The sequence below is a fragment of the Macaca thibetana genome, chromosome 1 (genome assembly GCF_024542745.1).
Source record: "Macaca thibetana thibetana isolate TM-01 chromosome 1, ASM2454274v1, whole genome shotgun sequence".
Classification (NCBI taxonomy): Eukaryota; Metazoa; Chordata; class Mammalia; order Primates; family Cercopithecidae; genus Macaca; species Macaca thibetana.
The window spans coordinates 156,903,523-156,924,548 of NC_065578.1; the positions used below are offsets into that span (position 1 = coordinate 156,903,523).

Below are 21,026 nucleotides of genomic sequence, written 5' to 3' on the forward strand. Positions count from 1 at the left end.
GTGAGGGGGGGCAAATCTGCAGGAAAAAGCCTGCTCGGCACGGGACACATCCAGGAAAACAATGTGGTCAGCTGAAGCAGGAAACGGGTTAGAGGATAGGGTCGGAGCCGGGAAAACCGGGGGGCGGCGAGCGGAAGGCAGCCGTCGCCTCCCCCAAGCTAGGGACGATAGTGACTATAAATGCCACCTCCAAAATTTTTTTCCCACCCAAGCCCAGAGATCCCAGATATCGCACCCAATCCCAGGCTGGGGATGGGGGGAGGTCGGTGAGGTCGCAGTCCTGACTCCTCGCACCAGGCGGTGCCCGAGAAGATCCTGCCCCGGACCAGGCCCAGGAGGCGGGAGGGACGCAAGCGGGAGCGCGGAGCCCGGCGTCTAGCTCCCCCGCGTGCCGCAGCAGCGACCCTTCCTAGTTGGTCGTTCCTTTTCCTCCGAGCTCCGGGAGGAGGAAGCTCCCGCTAGCGTCTCCCACTTCCCACGGCTGGAGGAAGGGGCCACACTGAGGGAGCAAGACAGGGAGCAGAGGCGGCGGGCTTCAGGGGGGCGGGAAGCGGGAGGCGGGTGTGAGATGGGGTCCTGAGGCTGGAAGGGAGCCCGGGGACAAACGGAGTTGCACACGCTCGGAAGGCAGGAGGGGGCAAGGAGAAGGCTGCCTTAGAGGTGAGGTGAATTGGGGGACGATCTTGGGTCGCGATGTCGCGTGAAGCGCAAGGATGTCAGGAACTGTGGGGACCGAGATATGGTCTAGGAAAGGGAGTGGGCGAAGAGAAGTCCATCGGGGCGGGCCGGGGGGTGGGACTGGGGGAGAGCCCCGGAAGCTGAGCGAACACCCATCCTCCTAGGTCCTAGGCTGGGACCTGGGCTGTCCGCCAGGGCTGGGAGACAGTGGAGGAGGCCGGTCGATGGTTACGCGCGATGCCAACGACGACCGCCCCACGGCGGACCGCGGCTGCCCGTGTGCGGAGGAACGGGAGAGGCGGCTGGGTGCGGGCTACGCTGCGGTCCGAGAGCCAGGACAGAGTCCCAGGCTGTACAGTGATGGGCGGAGAGACTCGCAGTCCTGAGAAGTATTATGGGCTGTACTGGGAGATTTGGAGAGGGTGGAGGGGGGGCGGTCTGAGGGATTCCGGGCGGCACCGCTAAGGCGATGCCGCGAGCAGCATCCGCGCCCTCTCCTTCCCGCCCCAGCCCGGGTTTGTTCAGTCAGGGCTCCAGCCCGGCGGCCGGGAGGAAGAAAAGGAAGAGGGAAGGAGCCTTTACCTGGCTCTGACGCGACGGGTCCCAGGCCCCCGGCTCCGCTTCCCACTCAGAGCTCTCCTCCCCTCTCTTCCCCGCCACCCGTTTCTACGCAGACCGCTGCCCCAGTCCCTTGAGGAGCCTCCGCCAACTCCGCAGGACCCCGCCGGGAAGCAGAGCCCACCCCTTTACCAATCACCGCCCGTTTTCTATCGACCGATGGGGCCCATAGCCAATAGGAAGAGCTGATCCCAAGAGGCCCGGAATGAGGGGGAGGAGCTGGCAAAACTTGGAGGTGTGACTAGCACTGCCGAGGCGTGGTCACAGATTAAGCTCCACCCGGGGCTGTCGAACCCCTGAGTAGAACTGATGGGCGGGATTAAGATGGAACCGACGACCAAACACAAACTCTTGAGCTAAGGCATGGCCAATTGGGCCGGGGTAGAGAGGAGGGGTGTTGCGGGTAATTTTAGCCAATAGAGAGTAGAGAGCGGTGGGGACTGTAGAACCTCTTCCAATAAGAAGCGGTAAGGGCGTGCCTTGCCACTTTCACTAGGGCAAAGGGAGGGTTTGCCGAAACCTCCCGAAACCGGCCAATGAGATCGGAGGCGGAGCCAAGTTCAGCCAACCAGAAAGCTGAACTGATCTCAGCACCGTTACTGGGCGGTGCCTACGGTCTTCGAGCCACTAAGCTCTCGTCAGGGGAGGCCCCGGAGCCTTCCAATGAGGGACTGGGGCGAACTCTAGTTCTTCCAATCGGTGCGCGGCGCTGGCAATTCAAACTGATACCGGGTTGGAGAGGCTGGAAAAGCGGAAGAGGGAGCGAAAACCAACGTGTTTGGTGACAGACCCCAGCGCCGACTGAGCCCCCAAAGCGACTTCAGCCTTGCCCCACCACCACCGCGCGCCCGGGAACAGCCGCTCCAGGAAGAGACCTGAGGGGACTGCGGGGGGCACGAGGGACAGCTGAGAGGAGGAAAGACGCGAGAGAAACAGCGCGAGCACGCTGAGGGCCGGGGGTTGCCAGGAAGGGGGCCCGCGGACCCGCAGAGCGGAGGAAAGTCCAGGAGAGAGGGGCGGGACGGAGGAGAACCCGGGATAGCCTGGCGGAAAAAGCGAAGGGAGTTTCTGAATCCTGGGAAGAGGAGAAGTGGGAAGGGACGCTTAGCCCGAGATCCGAGAGCAGGGAACGGGAGCGCTCCGCGGGAGGGGTTTAATGCTGGGAAAGGGGCCTCTTAAAAGAGCAGAAGCTTTAAATAAGACGATCGGAGAAGGCTGAGGGAATTGCTATGAAGGGGCAGGGGCTGAAGAGTAGAGGACTCCTTTAGACAGCAGAAAGGGAAAGCTGTTGAGAATTTCCCTTCAAACCCCACCTGCCTCCTCTCCAATTCAAACTCCACTCCCTTCCCCAAAAGTTAAAAAGAAAAGCCAAGTTGCCGCGCTCCCCTGTTCCTATTCAATAAATACTTCTACTCCGCCACTGGGAAAACAGAAAAAAACTAATTTCCTTCCCAATATCAGAACTTAGAAAAGCTCGAGATCTCGCAACTTGAATTTTAGCCTAGGGGAATCAAAGTAGTAGGAGCACTGCTCTTGTTTCCTTTTTCAAAATCTCACACCTCATCCTTCCTGCGACACCATGTCTACCAACATTTGTAGTTTCAAGGACAGGTGCGTGTCCATCCTGTGTTGCAAATTCTGTAAACAAGTGCTCAGCTCTAGGGGAATGAAGGCTGTTTTGCTGGCTGATACTGAAATAGACCTTTTCTCTACAGACATCCCTCCTACCAAGTAAGTCATGCTAGTGGCGGGCAACGGTAGCTTTTAACTAAATGGGAACACTTATGGCTTGGATCTGTGGGAGTCAACAAAGAGGTTATCATTTCGGTGTTCCAGCCACTCCCACCAGTTTGATGATCCCCTTGGAATATATCTAAGTGGGCAGACTGTCTGGACAAAGTCTGTGGTTTAGCCAAGGTGGTCAGTCCTGATATAATGCTTCTAGTTCAATTATAGTCATATGACCACACATCTCTTAAGTTTGATTCCCCTTTCAGTGCCCTGCCCAACCATCCTATTTCGCTGAATCAAGTCCATGACGTAGACTCTAGGTAAATTCAGGCGAAATTTTCTGTACTGTTGGAGAGGAGAGGTCATTTAAGTTTTTCATTTCTATCCATGAAAGTTTGCACCAAAAAAAAAAAAAATCAGTTTTCTACCATTATTTGCAATTGGCATCCTAAATCAGATCCGTTGTTCATCAAATTCAGTTTTCTTTCCTCAAAACTCTCTCTCTCTGAAAGAGATGTAAATAGATTTTTATGGGATGAAAAATAGAGACTTAGCCTTAATCCTTATCTCCAATAAAGCCTATTTTGGACATTACACATTTGTTCCCATACTTGAACCCTTTTAAAATCTGTTTGTGGCCGGGTGCGGTGGCTAACGCCTGTAATCCCAACACTTTGGAAGGCGAAGACGGGCGGATCACCGGAGGTCAGGAGTTCAAGATCAGCCAGGCCAACATGGTGAAACCCCGTCTCTACTAAAAATATAAAAATTAGCTGGGTATGGTGGCAGGCGCCTGTAATCCCAGCTACTTGGGAGGCTGAGGCAGGAGAATCGCTTGAACCCTGGAGGTTGCAGTGAGCTGAGATCATGCCATCGCACTCGGGGGGGCAGGGTGGGGGGGACAAAAGCAAGGCTTTGTCTCAATAAATAAATAAATAAATAAAATCTGTTTGTTTTCAGCCACTAACTGCTTTCAGGTGTAGAGTCCTTAAGAATTTGCCTCCTATTTGGTAAAATAGCCATTTTATTTGACTCAAATAAACCTTTTTCTAGCTCTAAATAGTACTTTCCCTTTCCATAGTCAACATATATGTGCCCTACGTGAATCTTCAAGATTTAGTTCTTTATTGAAATTGTATTATTAAAAGGAAAGTAATTATCCAAAATATGAGTGGACAGTTATTCTCTAAGTCTTTGCATACAGATCCAGAGGAAGCAGGCTAATAACTACAATTCATTTTAAATTAATTTCATGATAATGATAGAAGCTTTACAAGTTTTTAAATTTACCCAGGTAAAGCTGTGTACTCTTCCTTTCTTGAAATATTTTCTGAATTGATCTAAGTGTAATCATGCCTAACAGCAAAGCCAAAGGCTCTCATCTATTGCAGAGATAAATGGGTTATTTTAAAATCTTATCAATTTTTTTAAATTCTAAGTTAATATTTGACATTTGTGTGTGTGTGCATCATATATGTATTTCAAAAAAGGAAAAACACTAGAAAATAAATAATAGAACCTACTGCTACGAAGTTCTGAGATTCATTGTCCACTGCTTTTTCTTTTTAGTAGCTCATACACAAATTTAAAATATTAACCCATTCATTGCAATAGCTATGGTAAGTAATAAGGCAGTCACAAGGAAGGCTAGGTGAATTGTTACAGGTTAGACCCAAGTCTAGAATAGAATCAGGTTTTTCCTATTTTCTGCTCTTCTTTGTAGGAGTTAAAATAGTAATGAATTAGCGTGCTAAGATGTGTGTGAATCAATGAACACATAAAAAATTTTTAAATGGAAAATTTGTCAGATGTTTATGGTGAGCTCACAAATCTGAACTGACTCTTTAAAAATATACTGTAGTTCTATGTTAGCTTTCAGCTCTTTGGATTGACAAAATTTGTGCTAAATCAAGCATAGAATTACTATCCGATTCAGCAGTTCTGGGTTCATATCCAAAAAATTCAAAGCTGGATCTTGGAAGAGAGATTTGCACACCCATGTTCATTAACAGCATTATTCACAATAACCAAGAGGTGGAAGCAATCCAAACGTCCATTGACTATACATATGAATGGATAAACAAAATGTGGTTTGGGTACCTATAGTTCCACCTACTTGGGAAACTCTGGTAGGAGGGTCACTTGAACCCAGGAGATTCATTACACAACAGTGTGATTATATTTAACACATCTGCTCTGCACACATAAAACTTGCTAAGTTGGTAAATTTTGTTAATTTTTTGCCACAATTAAATTTTTTGTAAAGTACATTTGACTGTCTTTTTATACCTTTCTCTCTCCAGCGCAGTGGACTTCACTGGAAGATGCTATTTCACCAAAATCTGCAAATGTAAACTGAAGGACATCGCATGTTTAAAATGGTAATTTGTGGCACTATTCTGGATAGCCCTGGGTTTGGAAGATGGATATTGACACCAAAGCATAGAGAAAGATTCAATGGGCTGCAACAAGCACTGGTATAAAGCATGCAATGAGCCATTGAAAAAGCATTTATTACTTAGAGCTATTTTTTAAAAGGGGTTTTGTGATGCTTCACATTAGTATATAATTTTACAATTTTCAAAGTGTATTCACAGTATCCGCTTCAATTTTCAGAACAAGGCAATGTAGGTTAGTGGGGGAAAACACTTGGATTTACAATAATAAAAATCATGTTTGAGGTCTGACCCTACCCTTACTCTCGACGTGATCTTGAATTAACTCCTTAAGCCTCTAAACTGCTGAACCTCTGTTTTCTTATTTAATTTCTAGGTTATTATTTTTTCTTTCTTTGTTTTTAGAGTGGTCTCATACTGTTGCTCAGGCTAGAGTGCAGTGGCATGATCATAGCTCACTGTAGCCTTGAACTCCTAGGCTCAAGTGATTCTCCTACCCCAGCCTCCTGGGTAGCTGGGACTACAGGCAGGCACCACCATGCCTGGCTGTTTTTTATTTTTTGTAGCAATAGGGTCTTGCTATGTTGCCCAGGCTGATATCAAACTCCTGGCCTCAAGTGATCCTCCCTCCTCAGCTTCCCAAAGGGCTGGGATTACAGGTGTGAGCCACCGCATCCTACCTTAATTAATTTATTTATTAATTTATTTATTTATTTATTTATTTATTTTTTAGAAGGAGTTTTTGCTCTTGTTGCCCAGGCTGGAGTGCAGTGGCACAGTCTCAGCTTACTGCAACCTCCACCTCCCAGGTTCAAGTGATTCTCCTGCCTCAGCCTCCCAAGTAGCTGGGATTACGGGCATGCACCACAATGCCCAGCTAATTTTTTTTTTTTTTTTTTTTTTTTTTTTTGTATTTTTAGTAGAGACGGGATTTCTCCATGTTGGTCAGGCTGCTCTTGAACTCCCAACCTCAGGTGATCCGCCCACCTTGGCCTGCCAAAGTGCTGGGATTACAGGCATGAGCCACCACGCCTAGCCATTCTGTCTTATTAAGATAGAAATTTAATAATCTTCTGTGTTTACCTTATCAAGTTATTGTAAAGATCAAATATGAATGTTAAAAGGCTCAATAAACTATAAATTACAACACAGCTGAGAGCTATTACTATAATCTTTTGAGAAGTAGACAGACATGTTGTTATTTTCACTTTAGGAGGAAAAAAGTTGAAATTTTCTCATTTAGATGGGGTTTCTATTATAAATGACAATCCTAATAATTTAAATTGGCAAACTCTTCTTATGTACTATTTTATTTCATTCCTTTATTTAAGCTATACTTATATTGAGGAGCCAGTATGTGGTAGTTGTTGTTACAAGGACTGGAAATACAACAGAATCTAGATGAAGTCACTGGCCTTTTTTTTGAGACGGAGTCTTGTTATGTCGCTCAGGCTAGAGTGCAGTGGCGCGATCTCTGCTCACTGCAACCTCTGCCTCCCAGGTTTAAGTGATTCTCCTGCCTCAGCCTCCTGAGTAGCTGAGACTACAAGCACGCACTGCCATGCCCAGCTAATTTTTTGTATTTTAGTAGAGACAGGGTTTCACCGTGTTGCCCAGGCTGGTCTCAAACTCCCGAGCTCTGGCAATCTGCCCGCCTTGGCCTCCCTAAGTGCTAGGATTACAGGTGTGAGCCACTGCACCCAGCCCACCTGGCTAATTTAGTATTTTTAGTAGAGATGGGATTTCACCATGTTAGCCAGGCTGTTCTCAAACTCCTGATCCACCTGCCTCAGCCTCCCGAAGTGCGGGATTACAGGTGTGAGCCACCACGCTTGGGCAACAACATTTTTTTTTTCTTGAGATGGAGTCTTGCTCTGTTGCCCAGGCTGGAGTGCAATGACATGATCTCAGCTCACTGCAACCTCCATCTCCCATGTTCAAGTGATTCTCTCACCTCTGCGTCCCAAGTAGCTGGGACTACAGGCACACACCACCATGCCCAGCTAATTTTCGTATTTTTAGTAGAGACAGGGTTTTGTCATGTTGGCCAGGCTGGTCTCGAACTCTTGACTTCAAGTGATCTGCCTGCCTTAGCCTCCCAAAGTGCTGGGATTACAGGCGTGAGCCACCATTCCCAAGCAACATTTTCAAAAGAAAACCAAAACAGGAAATTTTAATCATATATTTTGTCTAACCCAATGTATCCAAAATATTATTTCAATGTGTAACCAACATAAACTACTAATGTAATGTTTTATATTCCATTTTTTGTTCTTACTCTTTGAAATCTGGTGTACATTTTACACTTAACAGCACATCTCAATTCAGGCCAGCCCCATTTCAAGTGTACGACAGCCACATGTAGCTAGTCGCTATTATTCTTGACAGCATAGACCCGGACCTTGGTATGGAGGGGTTTTATTTTTGTTTTTGGCTGTTGAAGGGGTTTTAACCAGGCAACAGAATGATCTGATGTAGCCACTAGAATGTTAGCTCCATGAGAACAAGGGCTTTGTTTTGTTTACCACTGTATTCCTAGCACCTAGAGCAGTGCCTGACAGATAGTAGATACTCAATAAATGTTAGTTAAGTGATGAATCAATGGATGAATGAATGAATACAAGTGGTAATTAAAGCCATGGAATTTATTCTTGCAATACATTGCATATATAGGACATGACATGACAAATATCTTGCAATATATTGCATATATAGGACATGACAAATAACTGTCAGTCCTAGTCCAAAAACAACTTTTGTTTTCATTTGTTTGCCTTTCAAGCAAGTTATAATTAGAAGACATATTTTAGGTGGGATGGTACCTTTTATAGTAATCTTTATTGGGTCTCATAAAAATGACTGACTCACAAATCTCACAGAGTAAGATTAAGCTTCAATAAGAATTTTTACAACTCAAGGTATAAACAGTTTATGTTGCTGTTTTTTTTAAGTACTAGCTAAAACATTTCCTGTAGGTTCACTCTATTTAATATGTGACTAGCTAGTTTAAAAAAAAAAAAAATTGTGAAAGAGTGAGGTACTTATAATCAGCTAGATAATTCTGAAAACTGTAAAAACTTTTGCAACTTTCTCTAGAGGCTGTAGATTGCTTTATTTCTGAATTCCTTCAAAAACATTGAGACTAAAATTAGAGCAGCCAGATTGTATTTGGTTTACAGGGACTCATGCTGTCTTCCTACCTCTCCATCTGTTGAAACAGTTTTTAGGTGCTGGCATGAAACTAGAACATGTAAGAACCCAACTTGCCATAGTCCTGGGATAGCAAAAACCTTTACACACAGAACTGAGTTTATTTATTTTGTCTGTACAGCACATCAGTTTGGGTGGTTTATAGAACAAATCGCAACATTATGGCATCTAGAAGCTAACTTCTGAAGGGAGAATGCATAAAATAATACTAGCAGGACAAGTGTGGTGGCTCACGCCTGTAATCCCAGCACTTTGGGAGGCCAAGGCAGGTGGATCACCTGAGGTCAGGAGTTCGAGACCAGCCTGGCCAACATGGTAAAACCCCATCTCTACTAATAATACAAAAATTATCTGGGCATGGTGGCATATGCCTATAATCCCAGCTATTCTGGAGGCTGAGGCAGGAGAATCACTTGAACCTGGGAGGCGGATGTTGCAGTGAGCTGAGATGGCACCACTGCACTCCAGCCTGAGCGACAAGAGGAAAACTCTGTCTCAATAACAACAACAACAATAATAATAGCAAAGAAATGTGAGAATATGTTACTGTTATTCACTTGAAGACTGCTTTCCCACTTGATGGTAGAACTGCACCCCCATCCCATCCCAAAGATCCCAGCAATGAAAGTTGTTAGGAGGAAATGAGATCTAAATTATATGGTCTATTTATATAAGCATATGAAAAGACTTATCTGGCCAGTTATTACATGGTATCTAGTAACATTTACTTTCTTTTCTAGTGGGAATATTGTAGGTTATCATGTGATTGTTCCATGTAGTTCCTGTCTTCTTTCCTGCAACAACGGACACTTCTGGATGTTTCACAGCCAGGCAGTTTATGATATTAACAGACTAGACTCCACAGGTAAGAAACAATTGACTTGCATATTCCAGTAACATTTCTCTGTCAATACCTGAGTAAAATTCCCAATAGATCATTTCGGGATTCCCTTTAGATCTTCTTAACCGGATCAGCTAGAGTGAAACTTCAATTCTTTTTTCCCAGACATTCACTTATGAAAACTATTAGGCAAAATTCATTGTCATTTCTATGTTCATCCTTGTACTTAAGGCCTCAAACTTGGCTGAATTTCTTGGTCTTTTAATATGAATATTATAATTGCTCTTAACTGCTGCCTTAATACATATTCTGACTCCAGAGAATTTTTGAAGATTTTAGATTTGCCAGTCAAATGTGTGTGTGTGTGTGTGTGTCTGTGTGTATGTGTGTCTGTGTCTGTGTCTGTGTGTGTATCTGCATGTGTGTAAGAAAGGGAGAGGCCAGGCTAGGGCAATGGGAGTTGAGACGAGGAGGACTAAGTAACCTCTGTATCTGGTGATGCTTCAGAATAAAAACAGACCTGACATCTATGTTAATACGTTATGACAGAATTTTAGTCAAGGGAAATATTTAACACCAAAGTATAAAGTATGTTGTACAGGTGCAGTTGGAGATATTGTGGGTTCAATTCCAGACTACCATAATCATAAAGCAAGCAAATATCATAATTAAAGCAAGTCACACAATTTTTTGGTTTTCCAGTGTATATAAAAGTTATGTTTACAATATATTGTAGTCTATTAAGTGTGCAATAGCAGGACCTTTAAAAAGCAATATGCATACCTTAATCAAAAAACACTTATTCAACCGAGAGCAATGGCTAATGCCTGTTATCTCAGCACTTTGGCAGTCCAAGGTGGGAGGATCACTTGAGCCCAGGAATTTGAGACCAGCCTGGGCAACATGCTGAGACCTCATCTCTACAAAAAAATACAAAAATTATCCAGGCATGGTGGTGCATACTGTCGTCCCAGCTACCCAGGAGGCTGAGGTGGGAGGATCACTTGAATTTGGGAGGTAGAGGCTGCAGTGAGCTGTGATCATGCCACTGCATTTCAGCCTGGGGAACAATATGAGACCATGTCTCAAAAAAGAAAAAAAAATGCTTTATTGCTAAAAACTGCTAATGATCATCTGAACCTTCAGCAAGTCATAATCTTTTTGCTGGTGGAGGGTCTTGCCTTGATGTTGATGACTGCAAACCGATCAGGGTGGTGGTTGCTGGAGGTTAGGATGGCTGTGGCAATTTCTTAAAATAAGACAACGATGAGGTTTGCCACATGGATCGACTCTTCCTTTCACAAAAGATTTCTCTGTGGCATGTGATGCCGTTTGATAGAATTTTACACATAGTAGAAATTCTTTCAAAATTGGAGTCAATCCTCTCAAATTCTACTACTACTTTACCAACTATGTTTATGTAATATTCTAAATCCTTTGTTTTCATTTCAACAATATTTATAGCATCTTCATCAGAGTAGATTTCACCTCAAGAAACCATTTTCTTTGCTCATCCATAAAAAGCAACTCCTCATTCATTAAAGTTTCATCATGAGATTGCAGCAATGCAGTCACGTCTTCAGGCTCCATTTCTAAGTGTAGTTTTCTTACTATTTCTATCACATCTGCAGTTACTTCCTCCAATGAAGTCTAAAACCTCTCAAAGTTACCCCTGAGGGTTGGAATCAACTTCTTTCAAACTCCTGTTACGGTTGATATTTTGCCCTCCTCCCATGAATCAGGAATGTGCTTTTCCAGAAGGTTTTTCAATGTACTTTGCCCAGATCCATCAGAAGAATTACTATCTATGGCAGCTATAGCCTTATGAAATGTATCTCTCAAGTAATAAGACTCGAAAGATTAAATTACTTCTTGATCCACAGGCTGCCAAATAGATGTTATTTTAAGGCATTAGAGCAACATTTATCTCCTCAAACAATGCCATCAGAGCTCTTGGGTGACTAGGTGCATTGTTAATGAACAGTAATATTTTCAAAGGGATTTTTCTGAGCAGTAGGTCTTAACAATGGGCTTAAAATATTTAGTAAAACATGTTGTCAACAGATTTGCTGTCATCCAGGCTTTGCTGTTTCATTGATAGCACACAGGCAAAGTATATTTAGCATAATTCCTAAGAACCGTAGAAATTTCAGAATGGTAAATGAGCATTGGATTCAACTTGAAGTCACCAACTGTATTATCTTCTAACAAGAGATTCAGCCTGTCCTTTGAAGCTTTGAAGCCAAGTATTACTTCTCCTCTCTAGCTATGAAAGTCCTAGATGGCGTCTACTTCCAATAGAAGGCTGTTTTGTGTATATTAAAAATCTCTGCTGGATGCAGTGGTTCATGCCTATAATCCCAGGACTTTGGGAGGCCGAGGTGGATGGATCACCTGAGGTCAGGAGTTTAAGACCAGCCTGACCAATATAGTAGAACTCTGTCTCTACTAAAAATGCAAAACTAGCCGGGCATGGTGACACATGCCTGTAATCCCAACTACTTGCTACTTGGGAGGCTGAGGCAGGAGAATGGCTTGAACCCAGGAGGCAGAGGCTGTGGTGAGCCAAGATCACGCCATTGCACTCCAGCCTGGGCAACAAAAGTGAAACTCCGTCTCAAAAAAAAAAAAGAAAAGAAAAGAAAAGAAAAATCTGTTGTTTAGTGTAGCCACCTTCATCAATGATCTTAGCTAGATCTTCTAGATAACTTGCTGCAGCTTCTACATCAGCACTTTTTGCTTTACCTGCACTTGCATGTTGTAGAAATGGCTTCTTTCCTTAAACTTTATAAACCAACCTCTGCTAGCTTCAAACGTTCTTCTACAGTTTCCTTGACTCTCTTGCCCTTCATAGAATTGCAGAGAGTTAAGACCTAGCTCTGGATTAGGTTTTCGCTTAAGAGAATGTCATGACTGGTTTAATCTTCTATCTAGGTCACTAAAACTTTCTCCATATCAGCAATAAGACTGTTTCACTTTCTTATTCATGTTTTCACTGGAGTAGCATTTCTTATGTCCTTTAAGAACTTTTCTTTGCAGTGACAAGTTGGCTAACAATTGGGCATAAAAGGCCCAGCTTTCAGCCTGTCTCAGCTTTCAATATGTCTTCCTCACTACGCTTAATCATTTCTAGCTTTTGATTTAAAGTGAGAGGCATGCGACTCTCTTTCACTTGAACACTTAGAGATCATTGTAGGGATATTAACTGGCCCAATTTCAATATCGTTGTATCTTAGGAAATAGGGAGGCCCCAGGAAAGAGAGAGAGAACAGTTGGTCAGTGGAGCAGTCAGAACACAGGAAATATTTATCGATTAAGTTTGCAGTCTTAAGTGGGTGTGGTCTTAAGTGAGTGTGGTTCATGGCACCCTGAAACAATTATAACAGTAACATCAAAAATCACAGATCACCATAATATATATAATAATAATGAAAAACGTTGAAATATTGAGAGAACTATCAAAATGTAACAGACACAAGGTAAGCATTTGCTGTTAGACTTAATGCAGAATTGCCAAAACCTTCCATTTATATAAAGCCCAATATCTATGGTGTGCAATAAACTAAAGCACAATTAATTGAGGTATGCCTATGCTAATTATTTTAGCAAGGCCAGGCATGGTGGCTCATACCTGTAATCCTACACTTTGGGAGGCCAAAATAGATGATCACTTGAGGTCAGGGGTTTGAGACCAGCCTGGCCAACATGATGAAACCCCCCTTGAACCTGGGAGGTGGAGGTTGCAGTAATCCGAGATTGCACCACTGCACTCCAGCCTGGGCAACAGAGTGAGACCCTGTCTCCAAAAAAAAAAAAATTATTTTAGTAAGAAAGTATACTACCAATTCTTTTTTTTCTTTAGATTTTATTTTTAGCATAATTTTATTAATATGCACTTCAAATATACATTGAAAAGACATATAACAGATACGCAAAATCTAGGGTTAACGACATGGTGATATTTTACTAGATTTGCTTCAGGTCTTTTTTATTCTTTTAAGATATCAAATTACCTACTAACTCTCATCATTTTATCCCTGGAACTTACTATTACCTTGAAGTCAGTACATAACATTCTATACATGTTTTTATGCTATTGTCACATACATATACTCATGAGCAATGAAAAATATTGTTCTGTAAAATTTAAAATACTACATGCATGGTTTTGTACTTTATGTATCATTTAATATCTTATATTAACTTAATTTACATTTTCAAATGTACTTACACTGATATATTTAATTTTTAAAATTTCTTCTAAGTATACTTTACTAAAAATTGCCCTCCAAAATGGCTGTACTAATGTAGTCTCACCAGTAATGTACAAGTGTCTTATTGTATGGCAAGAGATTATGATATATTATACTAAGTCCTATTTTTTTTTCTTCTGATGATAAAGCTGGACTCAGTTTCCTAGTCTTCCTTGCAGCTAAGTGTTACCAAAAGACGATATTGGTGACATGCAAGTAGAAGAGATGTGTGGTCCTTAAGTTACAGTGACCAATAAGTGAATCTTCCCCATGTTTTATTTACCCATCTATCAACTGAATGGAGAGTTCTCTGAGGGCCATAAAGAAAGCTGAGCTTCAAGATGAGAGAAACAGGGTTTCCTGAATAACCTCATCATTTAAAAAAAAAAAAAAAAATGACCTCGTCATTTAAAAAAAAAAAAAATTATTTTTCCTTGTGTTAAGGCGCTAAGGCACTGAAATACTAATTCTTTTTTTTTTTTTTTTTTTGAGACAGAGTTTCACTCTTGTTTCCCAGGCTGATGTGCAATGGTATTGCACATCTTGGCTCACTGCAGCCTCCACCTCCTGGGTTCAAGCAATTCTCGTGCCTCAGCCTCCCAAGTAGCTGGGATTACAAGCATACGCCCAGCTAATTTTTTTGTATTTTTAGTAGAGACGGGGTTTCACCATGTTGGTCAGGCTGGTCTTGAACACCTGACCTCAGGGGATCCACCCGCCTCAGCCTCCCAAAGTGCTGGGATTATAGGCGTGAGTCACCATGCCTAGCCTGAAGTACCAATTTTTTTTTTTTTTTTTTTTTGAGATGAAGTCACTTTGTCACCCAGGCTGGAGTGCAGTGGCACGATCTCAGCTCACCGCAACCTCTACCTCCCAGGTTCAAGTGATTCTCCTGCCTCAGCCTTCTGAGTGGCTGGGATTACAGGCGTGCGCCACCACACCTGGCTAATTTTTGTATTTTTAGTAGGGATGGGGTTTCACCATGTTGGCCAGGCTGGTCTCGAACTCCTGACCTCAGGTGATCCGCCCACCTTGGCCTCCCAAAATGCTGGGATTACAGGTGTGAGCCACTGCACCAGCCAAAGTACCAATTTTTAAAGGGGATTTACATAATACTTTTTATATTGCCTCGAGCCATTGAGTTTTGTTGTAAGACGTATGTTCTCAACATCTAACATCTATTTACACAACAGACCAAGCTGATTTTAAGGAACTTTTCCTTTTTTTTTTTTTTGGAGACAGGGTCTTGCTCTGTCACCCAGGCTGGAGTGCAGTGGCACAATCCCGTCTCACTGCAGCCTCGACCTCCCAGGCTCAAGCAATTCTCCCACCTCAGCCTTCTCAATAGGTGGGACCACAGGTGTGTGCCACCATCCCTGGCTAATTTTTTGTATTTTTCATAGAGACTGGTTTTTGCCATTTTGCCCAGGCTGGTCTCAACCTCCTGTCCTCAAGTGATCTGCCCACCTCAGCCTCCAAAGTGCTGGGATTACAGGCCTGAGACACCTCGCCAGCCGACTTTAAGGAACTTGACAATCTAAGTCGACACTAGCATTCTTAGGTTCCTAAATGCATGTTTTAGTCTCCTTTAGAACTTAAATGTATTTTTAAATACATGATTTGCCTTCACAGACCAAAAGATCATGAATAGCAAGCTAGGTTTTCAAGGGTCTTTAAATCCTCCAATTATGCTTAGATTTTTATAGATTTGATTTTTTTTAATCATCTGAGATTCAACTGTGGCTCTCAATCTATCATTTATGGGGTCTTAATTTAAAACTTTGGTGTGTTAAGAAGGCCGTTTTCATGTAAGGACTTATCTGAACTCCCCTAAATGGAATACAGTCTCCTAAGTTAAGCCTCCAGTTTTATATTTGTATTGCCCATGGGACACATTAAAGGAAGTTTCTGCTTTGATAGTATTTTTCCTGCTTTACAGGATTCAAAACACAGGGTGGAGATTTTTCAAGTTTGATTTACTTTTTAATATTGGTCAATTTTTCAAAGATAAAAGCTCCGTGTTCCTCCATTTGCACTGAATCTAATCCATAAGAAACAGATGTATCACAGGATTTCCTTCCTCCCTTCTTAACAGAGAAAGGAAGGTGCTGCTTCTGTCAGATCCAATCTCTTAGTTTATTTTTCCTCCTTTGAACCAATTGTGCTGAGCAGCTTCATGTCTCTGAGTACTGACTCCAAGAATATCAAGCTTCTGCTTTGTAACCCTAATATTGTGATTTTAAGCAAGATTTTCTAGATGCTTGGTATCAAAGCAAGTTTTTAATGGCGTCACAACTGTCCTTGAATCACCTGAGCCAGCAGTGTCAAAGGAATGCATAGACAAGCTTTATAAATTCTAGAATGTTTAAACTGAAAAGGACTCCCGGAGGTCTGTTTTCTAGGCTAGTCTTCATATGGAGACCTGATTTCCCAGGACTTTCTGGAGGAGCCTTGGGAAACCTCAGCTCAAATTTCCTGAAATTGGCAAATGCCCTCAAAGGCAAAATGGCTTCAGCCCTACGTTTACGTTTATGGGTTCTAATTTTCTCTTTGATTTTTGCCTCGCAATTCCTTACAGCTCTTCCTGTCAGCTCTTCCATGACATTTACCAGGAGCAGAACACCATTCATTCTTGGGGTGGGGGTGGGGTAGCGTTTTTCATTATAAGCAATTCAAACACAAAAAGATTATAGAAAATAGTAAGATACACATCTGTATCCCTGTCAGCATCAAATACATGCTAACTTCTTGCCAGATTAGATTACAGTATCTCCCTCAGTCAAGGTAAACAGTTGATTATTTCTACTGTTTCAACAGTGTCACATTACACATCCCTGTGCATATCTCCATGAACCACCTATGCAAGATGGGCAACTGAGGAAGGGATGAGCAATGGGCTCCATTTGCAACATTTTTTAAAATTCATAAAATGGAATAATCTCCAGAAGTAAAAATAAATGAGCGAAATCTAAACAAGTCAACATAGATTAACCTCAAAAACATAATGAGTGAAAAAGCAAATTATAAAACAATATATAGTGTAATAACATTCTATACAAAATTTAAATCCACAAAACAATAATATATATTGTCTATGTTACATGCATTTGTAGTAAAACCATGCATGGTATACTAGCAGTGGTGAACACTGGATTCAAACCAAATCTCCAAATGCTGGCTCATTCTATTCTACCACATGGCTGCTATCTCAGTGTGTATGGAGTGGGTATCCTGAATTGCTGAGTCCTCTTTGTGTCCACACTGATAACTGGACAGCTTAAGATTTTTCTGGCCAGGCATGGTGGCTCACATCTGTAATCCCAGCACTTTGGGAGGCCGAGGCAGGGGGATCACCTGAGGTCAGGAGTTCAAGACCACCCTGATCAACATGGTGAAACCCCATCTCTACTAAAAATACAAAAATTACCTGGGCATGGTGGCACTCGCCTGTAGTCCCAGCTACTCGGGAGGCTGAGGCATGAGAATCACTTGAACCTGGGAAGCAGAGGTTGCAGTGAGCCAAGATTACTCCACTCGACTCCAGCCTGGGCAACAGAGCAAGACTCCGACTCAAAAAAAAAAAAAGATTTTCTTTCCTTGTGAAGTTAATTGGCTATCCTAGAGGTCAGTTATTTTCCATTTAGTGCTTTGAACTTATAATTTACATATGCCCAGAGTAATAAACTTGTCATTATCCTCTACTGTATGTTTAGTCATTTACTGTATACCCGTGCTGTATTCTTCAGTATGAAATCTGACTATTCTTTCTCAGTGAAGTTTTTGATTATTCTTTTGTTTATTATAGTGACTGCTGCAACCTGGCCCTAAAGTTTAGGTTACACCTCTGCCTGTGGACTGAAACCCACTGATATCAAGGATTGCAGTTCATATTATAACTGGCTCTGAACCCTTGCGTTTTTTCTGAATCAGAAAAATGGCACCAGCTACTTCTCTGCTTATTGAAGGGATGAGGAGACTTATTCAGGGCTTTTCCCTGAACCCTCCAAAGAGGCACTTAATCTAAAAGGATCTTGTGTGATCTCCACTCTTAAACATCATTAAAATAGATCAGAAAATTATCAGTGTATAGTGATTATGGTATAATGCAGCTGGAGGCAGGGTTTGAGTAAATGGACTCCTGAGAGCCTTTTGAGCTGTAAAATTCTAGATTTCAAGCCCTTGCTTAAAAGGATTTAAAGAATGTTTATGTCCTACCCCTTAAAAAAAAGTGTTTGCCAGGCATGGCGGCTCATGCCTGTAATCCCCAACAGTTTGGGAGGTCAACGAGAGACGATCGCTTGAGCCCAGGAGTTTGAGACTAGCCTGGGCAACATAATGGGAACCTGTATCTACAAAATAAAATTAGCCATGTGTGGTAGTACATGCCTGTAGTCCCAGCTACTTGGGAGGCTGAGGTAGGAGGATCACTGGAGCCCTGGAGGTTCAGGCTGCAGTGAGCTGTGATTGTGAACTGTGATCCTGCCAGGCACTCCAGCCTGGGCAACAGAGAGAGAACTTGTCTCAAAATAAATAAATAAAGTTTATGTCCTAAATGGATAATATTAGATAATTTTATTTGCAGTACATTCTTTAATAGCTACTCTTTTTACTGCTAACATTATGGTTTATATAAGAATATTAACATGTAAAGTTTCATAATTTGTGTTCTGAGTTATAACAGTAGTGAACATTAAAGAATTTTATGACTTTTTATTTTCAGGTGTAAACGTCCTACTCTGGGGCAACTTGCCAGAGATAGAAGAGAGTACAGATGAAGATGTGTTAAATATCTCAGCAGAGGAGTGTATTAGATGAATGAAATTATGATATATATGATATACAGATTTTTTTCTATTTAAAAAATATATTAATGGGTCAACTTTAAAATTGTTAGTTTGCCAGTGATCTTTTTTGGAAAACAAAAATAGGACGTTTGTTGATTTATTTATTTTCTGTCTCTAATTAATTACCTCAGTTTGATTGAAGCCAGTGGAGTTGTGCTTTTCCTCTACTTCTAAACTTCCTCTCCCCCACCTTCTTCTGCCCAGTGTAGGTGTATTCTTAAATTCAGACAGGAGAAGATTCTTTCACATATCACTCAGTTACCTCCCAATCTGGGGGAGTTTTTCTTACAACTTGATACCAGATACCATTAATTTTACATTCCCGAATAAAGGCCTAGTGCCCACGCATATTTCAACCATGCATATATCAAGCTCAACCGAGTTTAAATAGGGGATGTAAAAAACAAGCTGTTAAGTTTCCATGGGCACTGGTTCTCATAGGTTCTATTGGTGATAACTGCTTTAATATGGAGCAAGAGTTTGTGAATCAAGAAATAGAATAAATTAAAATTTAAAATATATGGAGGAATCCTCTCGACTGCTCAGCATGATGTTAGATAAATGAATTTGTCAGAAAATATCAGTGTACACTGTTTACCAATGTTATTTATTTACATTCTTCTAAAGCCATTATGGATACTGTATGATGAGAGCTAAACCTAAATAAGTTATCCTGTTCCCTAGGACTTTCTCTGTAAATAGCGAATTTTAGATGAGTAGTCTGTCCTAAATCTTAAATCGAAAAAAAACTAAAGAAGCGATTTGCTTAAGCCATTGTACATTATAAAGAGCTGTTTCCCTTTGCTTTGCTTTGCTTTGTTCTGTTTTGTTTTTTTAAAGCTGTGCTCAGAGCCACAAAGGAATAGGAAAGTAGGGTAGTGTTGGATTCTGGTTTTATGTAAAGCTAAAATAAATGTATCTCTTTAATATCTCAGTTGTAGGGATTTTGTCAATACCAAAGCAGACTGAGTTGTGGTTTTGCAAATAAAGTTTTTTCTAAAAATGACCATTCTTCCTTTAATTTTTTATTATACCCACTTATCATATGTAACAGTATAAAGAAATAGTACTTAAAGTATAGAATATAAGGCTAATGTTTCTTGAATACTTACCATATGCCAGATGCTGTTCTAAGTGCTTTAGACATTTAACTCCACACAACAAACCTATGAGGTAGGTACCATTATTAATCCTTTTTTTTTTTTTTTTTAACTGGTAAATCAGGTGAGACAGAGAGAAGTTAAGTAACTTGGTTAAGGTAGCATAACCCGTCAGAGTGCTCAGACAGAAGACTGACTCCAAAAGCTCCTGCTCATGTGAATTATTTATGGTCTTACATAGCCAGGATACCTGCTGGGTAACTAACTACATTGTTATGTGCCCTAGATGAGGGCAGAAGTGACTGATTTGAAGGTTGAATAAACTCATGCAGGGTCTTAGGGTATAAGTGACCTGAGGGCATTGAAAGAATCATTTGCCACAAACCAAGATAAAAGGTGCTTCAGGAAATGCTATTACTCCCACCTGGAAAACTTTTCCAAAAGTCTTTCACACCAACCATTAACACTGATAGAAGGCCATCAAAAGAACCAATGAAATGAGTATGGAATAATTTGGCGATTTGGTTTTTTTTTTGGGGGGGGGTGTTTTAACCTCAAGTTCTTAGGTGGGCATAATCTATAAGATAGAAATATATATATACTTCTTTGGTTCACTTGTTCAACTAGAGAAGAAAAGTTTAATACTAGAATAGGAAATGTGGCAAGTTTAAAATTCAATAGAGTTCATCTGGTTTCCGTTCAGCTCATGCCTTCAAAGGCTATGGTTGACCGAGGGTCTCTCTGAAGAGCAAAAGCAAGACAGAGGTGCACTGATTGAAGCAAGCCCCAAATGTGATTCTACTCCAGCTGGGGAATATTTCAAATTACTCAACTACCTTTGGCTAACTGGATTATGGGAAAGCCAATTCTAAACAGAAAACTGATTAATAAAGTTTTATCTAAAGAAATATATTCATGACACTAGAGTGGTTTGAGGGTTTTTGTTGTTATTGTTGTTGTTGTTGTTTTCGTTAGAGACAGGGTCTTGCTTTGTTGCCCAGGCTGGAGTGCAGTGGTGTGATTATGGCTCACTATAGCCTCGAAGTCCTGGGCTCAAGCGATCCTCCTGCCTCTGCCTCCCCTGTAGCTAGGACCACAGGCATGCACCACACCTGGTGAAATGACACTGGTTTGTGGGATTTTTTGTTTTTGTTTTTTGGTTTTGGTTTTGATTTTGTTTTTGAGAGAGGGTCTCACTCTGTTACCCAGGCTGGAGTGCAGTGATGTGATCTCAGCTCACTGCAACTTCCGCCTCCAGGGTTCAAGCAATTCTCATGCCTCAGCACCCCTGAGTAGCTTGGGCTATAGACATGCACCACCATGCTCAGCTAATTTTTGTAGTTTTAGTAGAAGCA

The 21,026-nt window shown here is 41.8% G+C and overlaps 2 protein-coding genes across 11 annotated transcripts in view; one reads left to right on the plus strand and one right to left on the minus strand.

Moving 5' to 3' along the window:
• SRGAP2 (SLIT-ROBO Rho GTPase activating protein 2) overlaps positions 1-1,369 on the minus strand; it is a 250,078-nt gene extending 248,709 nt beyond the window's left edge. For all 8 annotated transcript variants that reach the window (XM_050762753.1, XM_050762745.1, XM_050762815.1 and 5 more), the window contains exon 1: positions 1,261-1,369. The gene's annotated coding sequence lies outside the window, so the exon portion shown is untranslated. The remainder of the gene's footprint in view (positions 1-1,260) is intronic.
• FAM72A (family with sequence similarity 72 member A) lies at positions 78-19,577 on the plus strand. Of its 3 annotated transcripts, none has more exons than XM_050764739.1 (4): positions 78-1,067; positions 5,331-5,408; positions 9,374-9,498; positions 18,448-19,577. In XM_050764739.1, the coding sequence occupies exons 1-4, from the start codon at positions 916-918 to the stop codon at positions 18,540-18,542; spliced, it is 450 nt and encodes a 149-aa protein (XP_050620696.1). In that variant the 5' UTR covers positions 78-915; the 3' UTR covers positions 18,543-19,577. The 3 variants fall into 3 exon arrangements, with proteins under 3 accessions (XP_050620696.1, XP_050620690.1, XP_050620707.1); XM_050764733.1 differs by lacking the exon at positions 78-1,067 and adding an exon at positions 1,797-3,027; XM_050764750.1 differs by lacking the exons at positions 78-1,067; positions 9,374-9,498 and adding an exon at positions 1,901-3,027 and having other exon boundaries at positions 18,448-18,502.
• Positions 19,578-21,026: the final 1,449 nt, after the last annotated feature.

Excerpts from the sequence above, each read along its gene's own strand:
- FAM72A (XM_050764739.1), top strand. The coding sequence starts at position 916 with ATGCCAACGACGACCGCCCCACGGCGGACCGCGGCTGCCCGTGTGCGG. Across the intron at positions 1,068-5,330 it reads GAGACTCGCAGTCCTGAGAA|CGCAGTGGACTTCACTGGAA; the intron begins GTATTATGGGCT and ends TTCTCTCTCCAG. Across the intron at positions 9,499-18,447 it reads TAACAGACTAGACTCCACAG|GTGTAAACGTCCTACTCTGG; the intron begins GTAAGAAACAAT and ends TTTTATTTTCAG.